General features: G+C 51.2%; 1 protein-coding gene across 2 annotated transcripts; it reads left to right on the forward strand.

Moving 5' to 3' along the window:
- The first annotated feature begins 432 nt into the window (after window positions 1–432).
- On the forward strand, window positions 433–15,830 carry GUSB (glucuronidase beta). 2 transcript variants are annotated; one of them, XM_057529025.1, is made up of 12 exons: window positions 433–709; window positions 2,194–2,379; window positions 2,678–2,859; window positions 3,019–3,161; window positions 3,582–3,769; window positions 4,473–4,625; window positions 4,881–5,059; window positions 5,142–5,288; window positions 6,591–6,675; window positions 8,677–8,853; window positions 11,925–12,060; window positions 13,882–15,830. In XM_057529025.1, the coding sequence occupies exons 1-12, from the start codon at window positions 497–499 to the stop codon at window positions 14,049–14,051; spliced, it is 1,959 nt and encodes a 652-aa protein (XP_057385008.1). In that variant the 5' UTR covers window positions 433–496; the 3' UTR covers window positions 14,052–15,830. The 2 variants fall into 2 exon arrangements, with proteins under 2 accessions (XP_057385008.1, XP_028023377.1); XM_028167576.2 differs by lacking the exons at window positions 433–709; window positions 2,678–2,859; window positions 3,019–3,161 and having other exon boundaries at window positions 2,313–2,379.
- Window positions 15,831–17,139: the final 1,309 nt, after the last annotated feature.

The raw sequence follows: 17,139 nt of genomic DNA on the forward strand, positions 1-17,139 counted from the left end.
GCCTGCGCGAAAGTCACTAGACATGTTGAGGCTTCGTCTGAGCTCACCGGTGTCCCGCAAGCATAAGCGAGTGGAGGTGTCCCAGGTCGGCCTCCTTGAAGCATCGTGGGTAACCCGGCCGTCTCCCGGATTTCGCCGCGGCCCGCGTCCCTGGACCAGCCGCCTTGGGCGCGAGCAGCCGGGGATGGGAGGGCGGGGGAGGGCGGAGGACGGCAGTGACCTCGCGGGCGCGGAGCCTGCGACCACCGCCCTTCGGGGCCTGGGGTGGAGCTCGGGCTCCCCGCGGGCCCTCCCCTGCCGCCACTCTCGGTCAGGAAGGCGGGCCTGGAACGGCCTTGCGGGCGCGGGCCTCGGGGTGGAAGCCTGGCCGCGGAATCACCTTCAACGAAGATGGCGCGGGGGCGGGACACGTGACTTCAGGCTCCACCCCGGCCCCGCCTCCCGCGCTCACGGCACCGGGCGCGGGGCTGCTGGCAGCTAGGGGCCCGCGGGAACCATGCTCCGGGGGCTGGCGGGCGCCTGGGCCGTGCTCGGCCCGCTGCTCTGGGGCTGCGGGCTGGCGCTGCTGCAGGGCGGGATGCTCTACCCCCGGGAGAGCCGGTCGCGGGAGCGCAAGGAACTGGACGGCCTCTGGAGGTTCCGCGCCGACTTCTCCCAGAACCGGCGCCAGGGCTTCGAGCAGCAGTGGTACCGGACGCCGCTAAGGGAGGTGCGGGCTCTGGGGACGGGGACCAGGGCAGGGAAGCTCCTGGAAGCCGGGTCGGGGGTGTGGGGAGACTTCCCCTGAGCCCTCGGAACTGCCGGCCAGGAGGAGGTTAAAGATGGACGGGCCTGTGGGGCTTGGGGTCGACCCACCCGGAGAGTGGCCGGGAAGGAGGAAATGGGCGGGCCCGATGTCGGTGGGGGAGGCGGAGCCGGAGCAGTGTCCCGGTACCGACCTGGGGGCGGGTGGCCGCGCAGTGGCAGGAGGGGAGGCTTTGGACGTCTTGGGGCCAGCTCTGCCCTGGCAGGAAGGACCTTGGGTTCCAAGGTTCAGGTAGAGGACGGGGCTTGGCATCCAGCCGAGGACCCCCCTCTAGGTCTCCCCTCTGACTTGGATCGGGTGGGAACTGAGAACTGGGGCAGGGGCAGGCCTGTGTGCCCATCCGACACTCACCTCCCTTAGATCCTCTTTTTTCAGTCTTTGCCGCCCAGCCCTCATCGGCGGAGGAAGAAAGGGGCGGGCGGGGGCTGGTGCCAGGCACTTGCCCCACTCAGAGTTTCCTCAGGGAAGCGGCCCACGCGCCCCGGCCAGCCTCCCTCCCTGGGGCAGTCAGTTGATCATCTTCCTCTTAGTCAGGGTCTGGTTTGTCTCAGCAGAGAGACAGAGAGCCCTCCCTAGGTGCCCTAGGCTGGTTGCGGCCATAGGCTCACCCCATTCCATGGAGACCCTGGTGCCTGCTGCCCGCTACCCTGAGAAAGAACTTATGGCCTCACCAGACCTTGGACACAAAGCATCCTAGCAGTTGGTCTCTCATCAGCAAGTTATCCATCCATTCATCCAGTATTTGTTGAGTCCTTACTATGTGGCAGGGCTTGTGCCAGAAGCTGGGCAGACAGCTGTGAGGGACAGGAAATCCCTGCTTCCTTGGAGGTCACATGTGTCTTCAGGAAGCTCTTCCCCAGGCTGCTTCCAGACTCCCTGAGCTCTCTGCCCCACTCCTGCCTTGCCTTCTCCCTGAGGTGTTCAAGGGTGCGGAGGTTCAGGGGATTCCCTGCGGGGCTCCGATTCCCCTGGTTCTGCCGGGACGTCCAGAGGTCGTATCTCAGGGGCCCTGGCCCCCAGAGGCCTTCCCTGGCCCCTAAGATAGTCCCCCTCCATGCTCCACGCTCTCTTCATAGAGCTGCTCGCCTGGCAGCAGAGGCCTTGTTCACTCTTTCATTCCCAGCGCCTAAAACAGCACGTCCGTGTTCACTGTGCGCCACTGAGTGAGTGAGTGAGTGAGTGTGTGCGTGACTGCGTCTACTTCATGGAGTCGCGAAAATTAAATGAGTCCGTAAAAGACATTGGTCAGTTGCTGGTGGGGTGGCCTGGAATCCGGGAGGGTCTGGGAGAAGTCATCTCGTCCAGCTTCTTCCTGTAAGTGGGGTTGCCGGGGGGGCCCCTTAGCTTCCCAGGTGATCTGGACCTGATTCCAGTCCTTGTCTCCTCAGTCGGGCCCCAGCCTGGACATGCCGGTTCCCTCCAGCTTCAACGACGTAGGCCAGGATGGGCGGCTGCGGAGCTTCGTTGGCTGGGTGTGGTATGAACGGGAGGCCACCCTGCCCCAGCGATGGACCGAGGACCTGGGCACAAGAGTGGTGCTGAGGATCGGCAGCGCCCACTACTATGCCATCGTGGTCAGTGCAGCAAGCGGCAGGCGGAATGAGTAGGGTGCCTGGATCCCAGCCGTCACCTGACAGCCTGCCTCCTGCGGTGCCCGCGGGGTGGGGGGCACACTCACGCCCCGCAATGGGGTTCGTGCCCTGGGCGGCGGGGGAGGGTGGCCTCATCTGTTCCCCCGGAGCTCCCTTCCTCCACTTCTGAGGCGGGTGGCAGCTGGCAGCCCGTCCCGCCCGCTCCCCCCATACTGCACTTCTACGTGAGGGAGCGCCTGAGATGGCAGGGCCCCCTCCTCATATATCCCTGTGTCTGCAGTGGGTGAATGGGGTCCATGTGGCAGAGCACGAGGGGGGCCATCTCCCCTTCGAGGCTGACATCAGCAAGCTGGTCCAGAGTGGGCCCCTGTCCTCCTGCCGCATTACCATCGCCATCAACAACACGCTCTCCCCCCACACCCTGCCGCCAGGGACCATCCTCTACAAGACGGACACCTCCAAGTGAGCAGCACCTCGCCCCCCTCCCCGCTCTGCCCAGTGGTCTTCCCGTCAGGGGCAGGGTGGCCTTAACAGAGGTGAGGCCCTGGCTCTGGGAGGCCAGGGAGACGTGTGAGCTGAGGTCGAAGGACCCAGGGCAAGGCCACTGCCCTCCCATCCTAGGTACCCCAAGGGTTACTTTGTCCAGAACACAAACTTTGACTTCTTCAATTACGCGGGACTGCATCGGACTGTGCTCCTCTACACCACGCCTACCACCTACATCGATGACATCACCGTCACCACCGACGTGGACCAAGACACTGGTGAGACTCCTGGCAGGGTCTGCCGTCAGCCAGGCCCCCAGCGGCTTTGTTCCCTGTTTGGAAAGATCCCCTAGGAGAAAGACTGTCCCATCCACCTCAGCAGCTGGAATCCAGCCTGTCTGAGCTGGCAGAGGCTGCGGAAATCACCCATCTGCTCTGACTTCACTTTGGGAGCAAGTGGGGCTTGCCTCAAATCATAGCTCGTGGTGAATAATAGCCCAGGATGCAGGAGAACCCCGTGTCCCTTCCCCACTGTGCCGCCCTCACTTCATCTCCCCTCGCTGCAGATTGAGCTCAAGAAATAAACGGCTGTCAGCTAGGGGCTCCTCAGAAAGGTGGCCTCAGGGCACTCTCATCTGTGTGACCCCAGGTCACATCCCTCCCTCCTCTCTCTTGTCTGATCTGTCTTGTCTCCTGCAGGGCTGGTGAATTACCAGATCGTCGTCCAGGGCAGTGAGCACTTCCAGCTTGAAGTGTGTCTCCTGGATGAGGAAGGCAGGGTCGTGGCCAAGGGGACAGGGGGCCGGGGCCAGCTGCGGGTGCCCAGTGCCCACCTCTGGTGGCCGTACCTGATGCATGAGCACCCTGCCTACCTGTACTCGTTGGAGGTAATGGTGGTGAGGATTGGGCTGTGGGAGGCCTTTTCCCCCCATCCAGCAGCCCTGGCTTCAGCAGGCATGGTCCTCTGATCTTCCTAGTCAGTTGGATTGAAGAGTCCCCAGCCTGCTTTTTTCCAACCCTTGGTGGGGAGGCCCAGTTTGAAGAGCAGGCCCCAGGGGCAGGGTGGGCAAAAGTTCCTTCTTTTTTTTAAAAATTTTTTATTTTTTAACATCTTTATTAGAGTATAATTGCTTTACAATGGTGTGTCAGTTTCTGCTTTATAACAAAGTGAATCAGTTATACATATACATATGTTCCCATATCTCTTCCCTCTTGCGTCTCACTCCCTCCCACCCTCCCTATCCCACCCCTCTAGGTGGTCACAAAGCACCGAGCTGATCTCCCTCTGCTATGCGACTGCTTCCCACTAGCTATCTATTTTACGTTTGGTAGTGTATATATGTCCATGCCACTCTCTCAGTTTGTCCCAGCTTACCCTTCCCCCTCCCCGTGTCCTCAAGTCCGTTCTCTAGTAGGTCTGCATAAAAGCTCCTTCTTGTTCATGGCGGATGCCTGTACTTCCTGCATCTCTCTACTTGCCCTCCCAGAGGTGGGCTGCCGTAGTTTGCAAGGGGCCATCCTGCCGAAGTGCGGACTGCGTGGGGTTCAGGCTGTCCAGGATGCCTCATGCCCAGTGCCTGGCTTTTGCAGGTGAAGCTGACCGCACAGACGGCTGCTGGGTTTGTGTCTGACTTCTACACCCTCCCCGTGGGGATCCGCACCGTGGCTGTCACAGAGAGCCAGTTCCGCATCAACGGGAAGCCTTTCTATTTCCACGGGGTCAACAAGCATGAGGATGCAGACGTGAGTTGGGGCTCCTGAGTCCCTGGGGGGGGGCATTTCTTGCCATCCCTTCCTCCGTGTCCCTTGAAGTGGTTGAGGGCAGCTCAGAACAGTGAAGCAAACCGCTCAAAACCACTGCTCAAAACTACGATGGAGCCTGTGCTTGGCCTGGATAGCGGGCTAACGGGGTGACTCTTGAGGGGCCCAGCTCTAGAAGGAAGCGCATCTTCAGCGGGGACAGGGGGCAGGGGCTCACGCTGCTGTGCTGTCCCCTAGATCCGAGGGAAGGGCTTTGACTGGCCGCTGCTGGTGAAGGACTTCAACCTGCTGCGCTGGCTGGGCGCCAATGCCTTCCGCACCAGCCACTACCCCTACGCAGAGGAGGTGATGCAGCTCTGTGACCGCTATGGGATCGTGGTCATCGACGAGAGTCCCGGCGTGGGCATCGTACTGGCGTGAGTGCCCGCCGCCCGCACGGCCCAGCCCGCCCAGCTTGGCGCCCTGTGACCCACTCCCTTTCCTCCCCCTGCCCCGCAGCCAGAGCTTCAGCAACGTGTCTCTGCAGCACCACCTGGAGGTGATGGAGGAGATGGTCCGCAGGGACAAGAATCACCCGGCTGTTGTGATGTGGTCTGTGGCCAACGAGCCCGCTTCCTTCCTGAAGCCGGCTGGTTACTACTTTAAGTGAGTGCGCCTGCCTTCCCCAGGTCAGGGGTGAGACCTCAGCCCACTGGCCCAGCTCAGCCTCGGCTGGCAGCTGCAGGAGAGCTGCAGTGGGCCCTGGGGTGGGTGTGGGCTGTGAGGGGGTCAGCTACCTGCTCCCAGCCCAGGTGCATCCATACCTGGTCAGTTCAGGGGACCAAGTACCCACCCAACCCAGATCGTGATTTTAACCCAGTGTCTTCCTTGACACACCTGAAATGAAACCCAGAGTTAACCTAACCTATTTATACACATAACTTCAAATTAAGAAAGAAAAAAAAATAGTGACGTGGCCTAACCATAATATAAGGGAGAGTCATTTGTAAAATAATCCGTGAATGCATGGGCCTAGACTCCCCAGAAGATCCAGTGAAGAGGTCAGGAGCTTGCACCTAGATGTGGCATCTCCCTGAAAGCACAGCTACAAAAGCTGATGACGGGGGCTGGAAAGCATGGCTGGTGACTCTGATACCGTGAGCAGCGTTTTCTTCAGTGCTGCCCTTTTCTAAAACACTGAGCCACCCCAGGTAAAGTTGCAACCAAAACCAAGTATAGTCTTCCCTCGATTTTTATGGTATCTCCGTTCCTGGGAAATTTAGTGCGTGTTTGTTAAAACTGCACAAAACCACTTTGTGATGCTTCAGGTTCATCTGTAAAGGGGAATTAAGCTTTATAAAGCCGGCTTACCTAGGCATGTAATTATAAACAGGTTTTCAATGACGTGCATGTTCTAACCATTCTAAGTTACATTGTTGGATGGGACCAGGCCATCTAAAGTTCATGGTCCGTTCACTGAATGCGAAGAGCTTGTAATTTGTTACATTCGCCTGTGTGGCTTCACTCCTTGGAGCTTCACAGCTATTTAAGTCTCTAGTGAGTGCCCAGCGCACAGCTTGCCTCCCAGCCCCCGACTTAGGTGTTAATATCCATCCTAATCCACACCCCGTCCTATTTTCAAGAGCTTCGCCAGAGATGCAGAGCCCAGCTTTTGGCAGTGCCCAGCCCAAGGACCTCTGCTCTGTGCCTCCCACCCCTGGAGGATGGCCCCTCCTCTGGGAGGGATGGGGGACTAGGATCTGGGGAGGGAGGAAGGAGGAAAGAATGATGTCAGGGAACGTGATACCTAGAAGAACATGTTTGCTTACCTGAAATACACTGGAAGGCAGGGAGGAGAGCGGTGTCTTGGGGCTTTTTTTGGCTGGGAAGATGGGAAGGAGAGGATGCAGGATGAGAGCCCTCCCTGGACTGACTGACGGTGCCCTGTCTTCTGCCCTCCGTGGACAGGACGCTGATTGCCCACACCAAAGCCTTGGACCCCTCCCGGCCCGTGACCTTTGTGACCAACTCCAACTATGAAGCAGACCTGGCGGTGAGCCTGGGGGTCTCCATGCCACGTCTCCCCTCTGCCTGTCCTCTCATCCTGCCCGGATGCTGGCTGACAAGAGCCGCTGGGAGGGACCACGAGCAGCCAGTCCAACCATTTCCATAGATGGTCTTTAGGTTAAAGAGGACTGCCCGTCGATTTGCCAGGCAGTGTGGCTTCTTGAATCTAAGGAGGCTGGGCACAGGGAGGTCGAATTCATTCTCAGTTCAGACTCATCAGTTTTTATGCACCTCAATTTAATTTTATGCCCCTCAGTTTAATATGCTCAGAAAAGGGTAGAGGTTTAAGGGAGCCTAAGGTCATCTTTGTCCCATGTTTCTCAAACCTGGCTGATTGTCAGAACCACTAAGGGAAGCTTTTTGAAAGTGTAGATATCTGGATTATGAGATTCTGATTTAGTAAAGTCCAGGGTGGGAATCTGGGTTTTAAAAAAACTCCTCAGTGATTCCCGTCATCAACCCAGCTTTGGGAACCGGACTAGACTGAACTAGATCCAGACCCTGGGATTGAGAATCAAAGGAACAGGCCACACAGCCGGCCAGACCCCACGGCCACCCTCACGGTCCCTGGGTGCAGCAGCCCCTCGGAAACCGTGTTGAGTTGCACGGAAGCTGTAAAACATGGGAGCAAGAAGGTGCTCCTCCACTAGAGAACTGAGGCCAGTACTTAAAAGTGCTCCAGAGAGAGGAATCACCTAAAGGAGAAAGAATGGATGAGAAAACGCTGTGCACAAGTATAAATTGTGAGCACTGTCATTTTGACATGGATGGGACAGTTTGTAGCCCTGGTGTTCCTGTGCCATCCCTCGACAACGCCCCCTTGAAGGAGTGCGAAGACTGTGGTCAAATACCAGTGTGACACAGGCAGGCTTGGACTTTCCCAGAGCCCAAGTGGTGTCCCTTCCCATTCTAGTGGGCAGGGGAGCCTGTGCCGGTCCCCCCAGAAGGTTGCCAGGCTCACCTGGTGGGGGGTGTGTGAGCCACGGTCATGGTCACGTGCCCACCCAGAGGCACCGCTTTCCACCTGCATCTTTCCGCCACCAGTTCGGAAAGGTGCCGAGGTGACTTGGGAAAGACGGACCACGACAGTCACAGTGCAGACTTTGGAGGTGAGTGCGGGCTCAGGTGAGCTCTGCTGCCCACTGCGCACCACACTGTTCAGACTCGAGGCAGTCCCGCCCCATCATCCGGGCTACCCTCCTAGGAGGGAATTTTCCAGCCACTTTATGGCCCACAGTCCTAGCTCAGGAAGGTGAATCAAGAGCCTTTGTGAGGAGAAAAACTTCCTTTGTCCCTTAGTTGGGAACACTTTTCCAGGGCCAGGGGGACAGCCAGTGACAGGAGCACAACCTAAAGAGGAACACAGTCGGGTTGGGATGGGCCCTGGGCTCCCACTGGGGCCAGCGCACTGGGCACCCTCCCCTGAGCCCAGCTGCAGCCAGGTCAGGGGCACCAGCCCAGAGTTAGAGACTTGTTCCATTCAGGTCTCTTCTGACTCCATGTCCTATACGTGTGAGCATCCAACTCATTTCTTTTTTTAAATTAATTAATTAATTAGTTTTATTTTGGGCTGTGTTGGGTCTTCATTGCTGCACGTGGGCTTTCTCTAGTTGCAGCAAGCGGGGGCTACTCTTCGCTGCAGTGCGTGGGCTTCCCATCGCGGTGGCTTCTCGTTGCGGAGCACGGGCTCTAGGTGCGCGGGCTTCAGTAGTTGTGGCTTGTGGGCTCTAGAGCGCAGGCTCAGTAGTTGTGGCACACGGGCTTAGTTCCACAATATGTGGGATCTTCCCGGACCAGGGCTCGAACCAGTGTCCCCTGCATTGGCAGGTGGATTCTTAACCACTGTGCCACCAGGGAAGTCCCCTAACTCATTTCTGCATCCGCTTCTTACCTGCTGTGCCAGAAGCGCCGCCCCCCCGCCCAAGTGTAAGTCCGAAGGCTATCCTACACTCTCCTGGTTCTTGAACACGTTTTAACACTCTTCCAGGTGCCGTATGTGGACGTCATCTGTGTGAACAGTTACTACTCCTGGTATCATGACTACGGGCACATGGAGGTGATTCAGCTGCAGCTGGCAACCCAGTTTGAGAGCTGGTATAAGACCTACCAGAAGCCAATTATTCAGAGCGAGTACGGAGCAGAAACCATCACAGGGTTTCACGAGGTAAGTAGTGTAGAACATTCGAGTTATTTTTTCACTCTCCTGGACAGTGATGTCATTCACTGCCCCAGGCTAGAAAGGTGCCTCCTTCCCGGTCCCTCACTTGTCCTGATGACCTCCTGTAGCTCACCAGGCTCACCTTAACCTACCCCTCCACACGGCTGCCCTGGACGCAGCCTCTGCCTCACTTGAGTGGTCCTCGGACAGCCTCCCACTAGCTGCCCAAATGGTCTTTGGAACAAATCCAAACCTTGGGAGTCCCGTCACTGGCTTCTGGCCCACAGGACGAAGCCCAAATCTGTGGTCAGGGCTGTCAACATCCTTTGCCCTGTGCCATCTCCCAGGTCTTCATCCTCCTCTGCCTTCAGTCCTGGACCCTGGCCTGTTTTCACTGTGCTCACTGGCTTCTGCTCTGGCTTGGCCTGTTCCTTCTGCCTAGAACGCCCTTCTTAGCACCATAATCATCAACTAATGGATTCTGGTTTTTTTTTTTTAAGGGATTATTTATTTATTTATTTATTTGTGTATTTATGTATGTATTTATTTATTTATTTTTGGCTGCATTGGGTCTTCGTTGTGCCGCAGGCTTTCTCTAGTTGCAGTGAGCGGGGGCTACTCTTTGTTGCGGTGCGCGGGCTTCTCATTGTGGTGGCTTCTCTTGTTGTGGAGCACGGGCTCTAGGCACGTAGGCTCAGTAGTTGTGGCGCACGGGCTTAGTTGCTCTGCAGCATGTGGGATCTTCCTGGACCAGGGCTCGAACCCATGTCTCCTGCATTGGCAGGCGGATTCCTAACCACTGCACCACCAGGGAAGCCCAACTAATGGATTCTTACTCAGCATTCGAGCCTCAGCTTAGGTGGCGCCTCTTTGGTGAGGTTTACCCCACCTGCCTGGGCAGAGGAAACTCTTCCCCCTGCTCCGTCTCTGTCTCAGCATTTCTCAGCGTGCGCTGTCATGATCTCTTTGGCTCTCTCCTTGACCAGACCGAGGGCTCCAGGAGGGAGACTAAATCCTATTTATTGTTACTTCCCAAGCACTCAGCAGGGTCCGGCACACAGCGGGTGCTAAATGATACTTGTTAAGGGAATGAGTGAGATCTTGGAGCAAGATTTTGGTTTTTTGGGGAGTTTTTTTAGCTGCGTCGCACTGCATGCAGGATCTTAGTTCCTAGACCAGGGATTGAACCCACACCCCCTGCATTGGAAGCGTGGAGTCATAACCACTGGACCACCAGGGAAGTCGTTGGAGCAAGGTTTAATCACTAGCTTTTTCTCATTGTTTTGTCCATTTCCTCACCAAAGATAGGCTGTTTTGTCTTGTGGGGATTGTTTTCATGTGGATTCTTGAACCCCAGCCAGCTGACACTCACCTGTCACAACGGCTGGGGTTCCTTGTTGACACATTTCTTCATTTGCTGATCCTTAGTAGGTTGAACAGTAACCCAAATGGACTCTCGTATTCTGTTCACACCCTTAAATTCATCTTGCCTACACAGAGTGCCACTTGGACAGACTGCTAATGTAGGGGGAAGTATCTTATGAAGACAAAGTATGTACATTTGTCCTCCCTCTTTAAAAAGGTGACCAACTCTGAATTTTTAACAAATTCTGAAAAGGACTTCGCTGGTGGTCCAGTGGTTAAGACTTCCCCTTCCAATGAAGGGGGTGTGGGTTCGATCCCTGGTCTGGGAGCTAAGATCCCACATGCCTCCTGGCCAAAAAACCAAAACATAAAACAGAAGCAATATTGTAACAAATTCAATAAAGATTTTTTAAAAAAAAGGAAATTCTGAAAGAGTCTGGGTCAGCACTCTCTGATAGCGCCTTTGTGGTGATGGGAATGTTCTAGATCTGCACCGTCCAGAAGGGGAGCCACTGCCACGTGTGACTTCTGAGGACTTGGAATGTGACTAGCGTGACTGATGTAGTTTAATGTAGTTTTAAATTTAAATAACCTCGTGTGGCTAGCATTAGACAAGGCAGGGTCATTTCCATTAAAACACAGTAAGGAACTCGACATCTTGCCCTGCCCTCAAATTCCACTTTGGAACTGCAACAAAACAGGGCTCAGTGGTACAGTCGTATCTTCGGTGTATAGTAGCTTTCACTGTTGTCGTTGTTCTGTATCTTTTTTTTTTTTTTTTGGCTGTGCCACGAGGCATACAGGATGTTAGCTCCCCGACCAGGGATCGAACCTGTGCCCTCTGCAGTGGTGCAGTGGAAGCACAGCGTCTTAACCACTGGACTGCCAGGGAAGTCCCTATAATAGCATTTTTTCCCCTATAATAGCATTTTTATTTATTTATGTATGTATGTATGTATGTATGTATGTATGTATGTATGTATTTTGGCTGCGCCAGGTCCTAGTTGCGGCACTCAGGATCCTCGCTGCGGCACACGGGATCTTTAGTTGTGGCATGTGGGATCTAGTTCCCTGACCCTATCTTTCTAGTTTGTCACTTTGTCTCCAGTGCCTGCCATATAAGCAGATACTAAATAATTATTTGTTGAATGGATGAATGGGCTAAACAGCAGCTACTTACCCAGACGAGATACAGATGAATCTGAGGTGAGTTAAATCTGAGTCACACTAGTTCTCAAATTATACACTGGCAGCTACTTCAAACTTGAGTTTTAAATTTATTATCCAGAGACATACTTTTACTCCTATTGTAGTTCAGCTTTAAGACTGCACTGGGGAATAGAGATGTTAAAGATAAAGCAAATATTAAATTCTGTTTATGGGAATTCCCTGACAGTCCAGTGGTTAGGACTTGGCACTTTCACTGCCGAGGGCCCCAGTTCAATCCCTGGTCAGGGAACTAAGAACCTGCGTGCCATGCAGTGTGGCCAAAAAAAACCCCAAAACAGTTACTAATTAAGGTTTTGTTTTTTTTTCACCCTGGGCTATGTCATACCCTGGCTGTGTCCCTACACCAGCATCAGCAAGTCCTGCAGTCACTATAGCCCACCATGAGGACAGATATTTTGGTCATCACGTGGATCTTTATTTTTATCTAACATTTACAGTCCTGCTTGTTCTGAGTCCTAAATTCTCTTTGCCTTGACTTCCAGGATCCACCTCTGATGTTCAGTGAAGAGTACCAGAAAGGCCTGCTTGAGCAGTATCACGTGGTTCTGGATCAAAAACGAAAAGAATATGTGGTTGGAGAGCTCATCTGGAATTTTGCTGATTTTATGACTGACCAGTGTAAGTGGCAGTTCGGTGCATGGAATGTACCGCTTCTCCTTTTTTCAGGTTGGCATTTCAGTTCAGGACATTTGGTTGTAAGAACCCTGGAAACAAGAGGGGGGAAAGCTGATGTAATCAATGCAGGCTACCTAGAGGATTCCCTAGGAAAAGTAAGTTGTGTTTAGCAAGCAGCCATCACTTGCTGGCTGCCTAAATCATTTTATGGTAAACAAGCAAATGGGAGAGGCTACCGTCTCAAGGCGGAGATGGCTAGCTTACCTCTGTTTCACCACAGTACGAGGAAAAAGTGGACCTCGTACTGGATTTATTTGGGGGATATACTCATTATTCCAGAATAAGGTACAAAGCCCGAGAAACTTCAGATATTTCAGTCTGTTTTATATTATTCACTTACAAAAGGCAAGTTCGCCAAATACAGGTAAGTGTCAAAGGGTTTTGAATGTGGGAGTGTTTAAAAGCCTTCAAAGTGAATACGATCTGTACTTTCTCAAGTGGGGATAATGAGGGCTACTTCACAAAAGTTCCAAATGAGTTTCCCATTTCTTTCTACCCCTCTAGGTAACTAGCTTCTTGATATACCATAAACTTAGGATAGCAATCTAGGGAGGAAGGGAAGGATTTGGTAGTAGTGGGAATTACATTACATTACTTACGGGGAAAGACAGGTTTTTAGAAGGTTAAAGTTTTGTTTTGTTTTGATATATTTTTATTTATTTATTTGGTTGCACCGGGTCTCAATTGTGGCAGGCAGGCTCCTTTGTTGCGGCTCGCCGGCTCCTTAGTTGTGGCACGCGAACTCTTAGTTGCAGCATGCATGTGGGATCTAGTTCCCTGGACCGGCATCAAACCCGGGCCCCCTGCATTGGGAGCACGGAGTCTTAACCACTGTGCCACCAGGGAAGTCCCTAGAAGATTAAGGTTTAATTAAAAATCCGAATGGGAGAGGTGAAGAAGAAAACAGAGCATGAGCCTCCACTCTGCTTGGCAAATGAGATTCACAGCTCCTGGAAATAAGCTTGGATGGAAGTCTAGTTTCGTGACTAGGTGCACTGCTTTGCGTAGTAAGGAATTAGCTGTGTGACCTTGTACAAGGTACCTACCTTTTCACCAGCCTGTAAAGTGGGGCTAACGCCTACCACCTTGCAGGTTGACGCAGGGATTCCATTTGACGAAGCGCTTGGCACAGTGCCTGGCGTTTGCTTTTCGTGGAAGAAATTATTGTTGTCTTGAACTTTCCAGTGGGAAAGACCTGCTTTCCATTTAACAGAAGCGGTGGTTTCTCTAGGAGATGGAGGGGTTTGCTGGGAGTGTAGCTGCTCCCTTCCCAGCTCCAGCTCTGGCGGACCTGCCACCAGGGGTGGGGACCCAGCTGGAAGTCTGCCCAGCAGGACTTTAAAATCTACGAGTAGCTCCCACTTAGGCACCTCTGACTGGTCAAGACTCTGGCTCCCACTAGCACAGTTGTCTCCTCAGAGAGGCGCAAGCCTTTCCAAGGGGAACTTCGTCTCAGCCTCGCTCCAGTTACCAGGCAGGTGGGTACCCATAATGTCTTAAACCTTATTTTGCAAGTAAAAGATAAATAATTTTGGATTATTTCCCTAAAAGAAGAAAAATTAACACACCAGGGAGCTCAGTGTTTTGGGGGAGCAGTGGTATTTAAATCTTTAACCCGTTAAGGGTCCACTTCATCAGATACCGCTTCAGACCAAGCATCTCTAAACCATGAGGACCTCTCTGTTTAGTGCCCAGCTTGGCTCCAGGCTGGTTCTGATTTGGCCCATCAGAAGTCATCTGAAATACCTTTTGCCTTGTTTTTAGCACCACAGAGGGCGATAGGCAATAGAAAAGGGATCTTCACTCGTCAGAGACAACCGAAAAGTGCAGCATTCCTGTTGCGAGAGAGATACTGGAAACTTGCCAATGAAACCAAGTACCACGGGTCAGCTGTGAAGTCACAGTGTGTGGGAAACAGCCCGTTTACTTTTTAAGCAAGAACTACCTCTCTGCCGACACGGGCTCTGTCAGCCCCTCCTTCGCAAGCAGGGGGCGACTTCCACAGGACACAGAGCAAGCGCTTCCTGGACTGTGCATGGCAGACCGGGAAGTTTCTGGTCTGGATTTTGTGGTCATTTGCTAGAAGGGAACGTTAGAGGTGAAAATAAAGGCTTCTGGAGTATGAGAATAAAGAGTTGGCTTAAAAGTGACCATCCATAAATTCAGTGATCTGTACCGCTGAAGCATCTGAAATTGTTCTTCTGTGTCAGGCTGTTTTCATGGCCTTAACCGAGTACGGAGTCTTGAGAAACCTCTGCTTCAGCACTCGCCACAATCAGAGTCGCTGGATACAGACTGTGTGCTGCCACAGGAACAGCCCTGCCGCTTTAGGGCCTCCTGTGCTCAGGTGCCACCTGTGCTTTAGGCCAGCCTTGACTTGAGTGGGTGACAGTAAAAGACAAGTGCTAGTAACTCCACAGATAAGCCGAAGTCCCAGCAAATTCACAGAAAGTAGTATCATGCTGGAATAATGCACAAGGTCGAGGTACCAGTGTCCAGAGTTAAGCTGACATGTAAGCATAAGAAAGGTAAGAGTTGAGGAATGTCAGATTTGGAAGGGAGCTGAGAGGTTACCAGTTCTTCTGGGACGTTCTTCCAACCTCAGCCATAGTTTTTTCTGGACTGAGAGGGACAGATGGGCGTAGAAGCCCACTGGGTCATCACAGCTGACTCCAGTGAATGTGATGAGGCCTCTTTAAACGGGCTGGGCCTGCAGACAAGTAGGACAGGCTTTTGTACCTCTGGGTGACGCCACCCGCTCTGCTCCTGAGGATGGTCTTTCCTTATGGAATCTTTCCTCCTCCTCCGCTTCCACAGGCTCCATTAAGGCAAATAAGGCACACTGTTTGTAAGAGTTCAGTGTTCATCTATCTTGGTTTAAAGCTGAAAGCTTTGGAAAAATACTGTCCAATCAAATAGAAGACCATGAAACAATACGATTCTTAATACAGAGCTTGATCTACTTCACTTGCGGGGGATTTCACATCTCAACACATGCCCTTTTTTACCCTTCCTTTCCAAGCTCCATGAAAGAAACAGTACAGATAATTTAACCTCATTTTAGTGGCCATCTTTAGACCATTTTTAAGAAATGAGAGTGTAGTCAGTTCAAATAATAAGTTAGGAATTCTAGTGGTTATATATTTCTTTCATTACCACTAAACTTAAGTCCCTTGAAGTAATCAAGTTTTGTGTTCCAGTTTAATGTCAAGGAATAATATATAAAACTCTTTACTTGACAGACATTTAAAAAAAAATTAAACATCACAAACACACTTAAATGTTTTACAAATTAGAGGTAAGGTCCATTTCTTAAGTCCTAAGGTTCTAACACAGGGCACATTTGTTCTATTCAATAAAATATGGCTAACTGCATTTCAAATGGAATCATCTTTCTTACAGATGTTAACTTTTTAGAAGATTATAACAGTGGAGTGTTCGAGGTGAGCTAAAGTAAAGCAGTGGAAAAACAGCTGATTAATACATTCTATGTGCTTACAGAACTGTAAGCAGTAACATCTTTTTCATTAATTCTCGACAACCACATACATCATAAATCAACAGGAATTCCAAGAACTAGACTCTCTGAGAATTCTGCTTGTGTCTCCTCTAAGTTACATATAATTTAAGAGAAGAAGAATCAACTCAGTACACCTGTAGAAATGAAGCTACAGAAACAATTTCAAGAATAATTTATAAGACTGAATTCATTTCTGCTGCTTTTTTGAAATGCAATACTGCAGTATAAGAACGAGGGCAGCACAACTTCCACAGGTAACTTCTACATTTATTTTATACCAAAAAGTTATGTGCAACAAATAAACATTCTTACATATTTACATTTGTTTTTACCAGTTAGCAAAACTGTGTCCTAAATCTCTGATAAAGAATATTTCTATCTATATTAAAGGGGAAATCTGCCCAGTGAACTCCATTTTAAATGAATGTTTACTCTGGAGCTTAAAGCACTAGTAATAAATATTTTTGATGGAACGTACTATACAGATCATACACCTAATACTTAGGCCATGCTTAATAGTTTTATAACAAAACGTTTCACCTTTTCTGGGCTAATTTGTCGAAAAAAATGTTTAACCAAGTAGCCTGGACTCCTACCCCCGCCCCCTTTGATTTATTGAAGGGTAGCTCTCACAAATTAGGAATCATAAGTGCTGCCTAAAATATCTGAATAGAAATGTTTCACCAGTGCTTGCCTGTTGGGGAGAAATACACGAGGACAAAGACTGAATATTAGGTATTCCTTCCCAAATAGGTTACCAAAAATGATAGTGGGCTTCTTGTTGGCATTTGTTCAATACTGATTTTTCAGGACAAGATCTGTCAGCATTCATTGGTGTCAAGCTTTGCTGAAGACAACTTTGCACTTTTGCTGATAGTCTTAAAAATAAATGAAATACAAGAAAACTAAAGCCAACTAACAGTTTTAATTTCACTGTAGTCTTGGTCGTGTATCCTACCTAGTAGGTCCAAGGATCTCTTGTACCAAATGATAGATCTTTGTCTCTTTGTAAGAAAATAGTCAATGCTTTCAACATCCTTAGAAGTAATGGATTTAAGGAGAGGCTCTATACATCAAGTAAAAGTAATTCCTGGCACACAGCTAGTTAAACCTGAGTTATTTCACCAGACGTTTACCCTCACTGATAGCAACTAGCTGCAGTGAAAAATACCAAACCCTCCAAACCACCTAGATTCCCTAGAATTTATCATCTAACCACAACTTCTCTTATTTCTTCAAATGATAGGACTGTCAAGTAGATAAGAGGCTTCATTGTTACAAATCATTTTGAAAACCAAGAAGCAGAAATTCAATTTCTTCCCTAATCTGTTCTTCCACATTGGTGGCTAATAATGTTGTAGTGTTTAAATATTCTGTCTAAAATAGTCAAAATAGCCCTCAGATTTTATAACATGGGGTTTTCCCCCTCTTCTGGGATGTAATTGAGGATGTAGAGGGAAGCCTAAATTCTTCCCGGGCAAAAATACCAAATCACGCGCATG

This window comes from Balaenoptera acutorostrata, chromosome 15 (assembly GCF_949987535.1).
Source record: "Balaenoptera acutorostrata chromosome 15, mBalAcu1.1, whole genome shotgun sequence".
Classification (NCBI taxonomy): Eukaryota; Metazoa; Chordata; class Mammalia; order Artiodactyla; family Balaenopteridae; genus Balaenoptera; species Balaenoptera acutorostrata.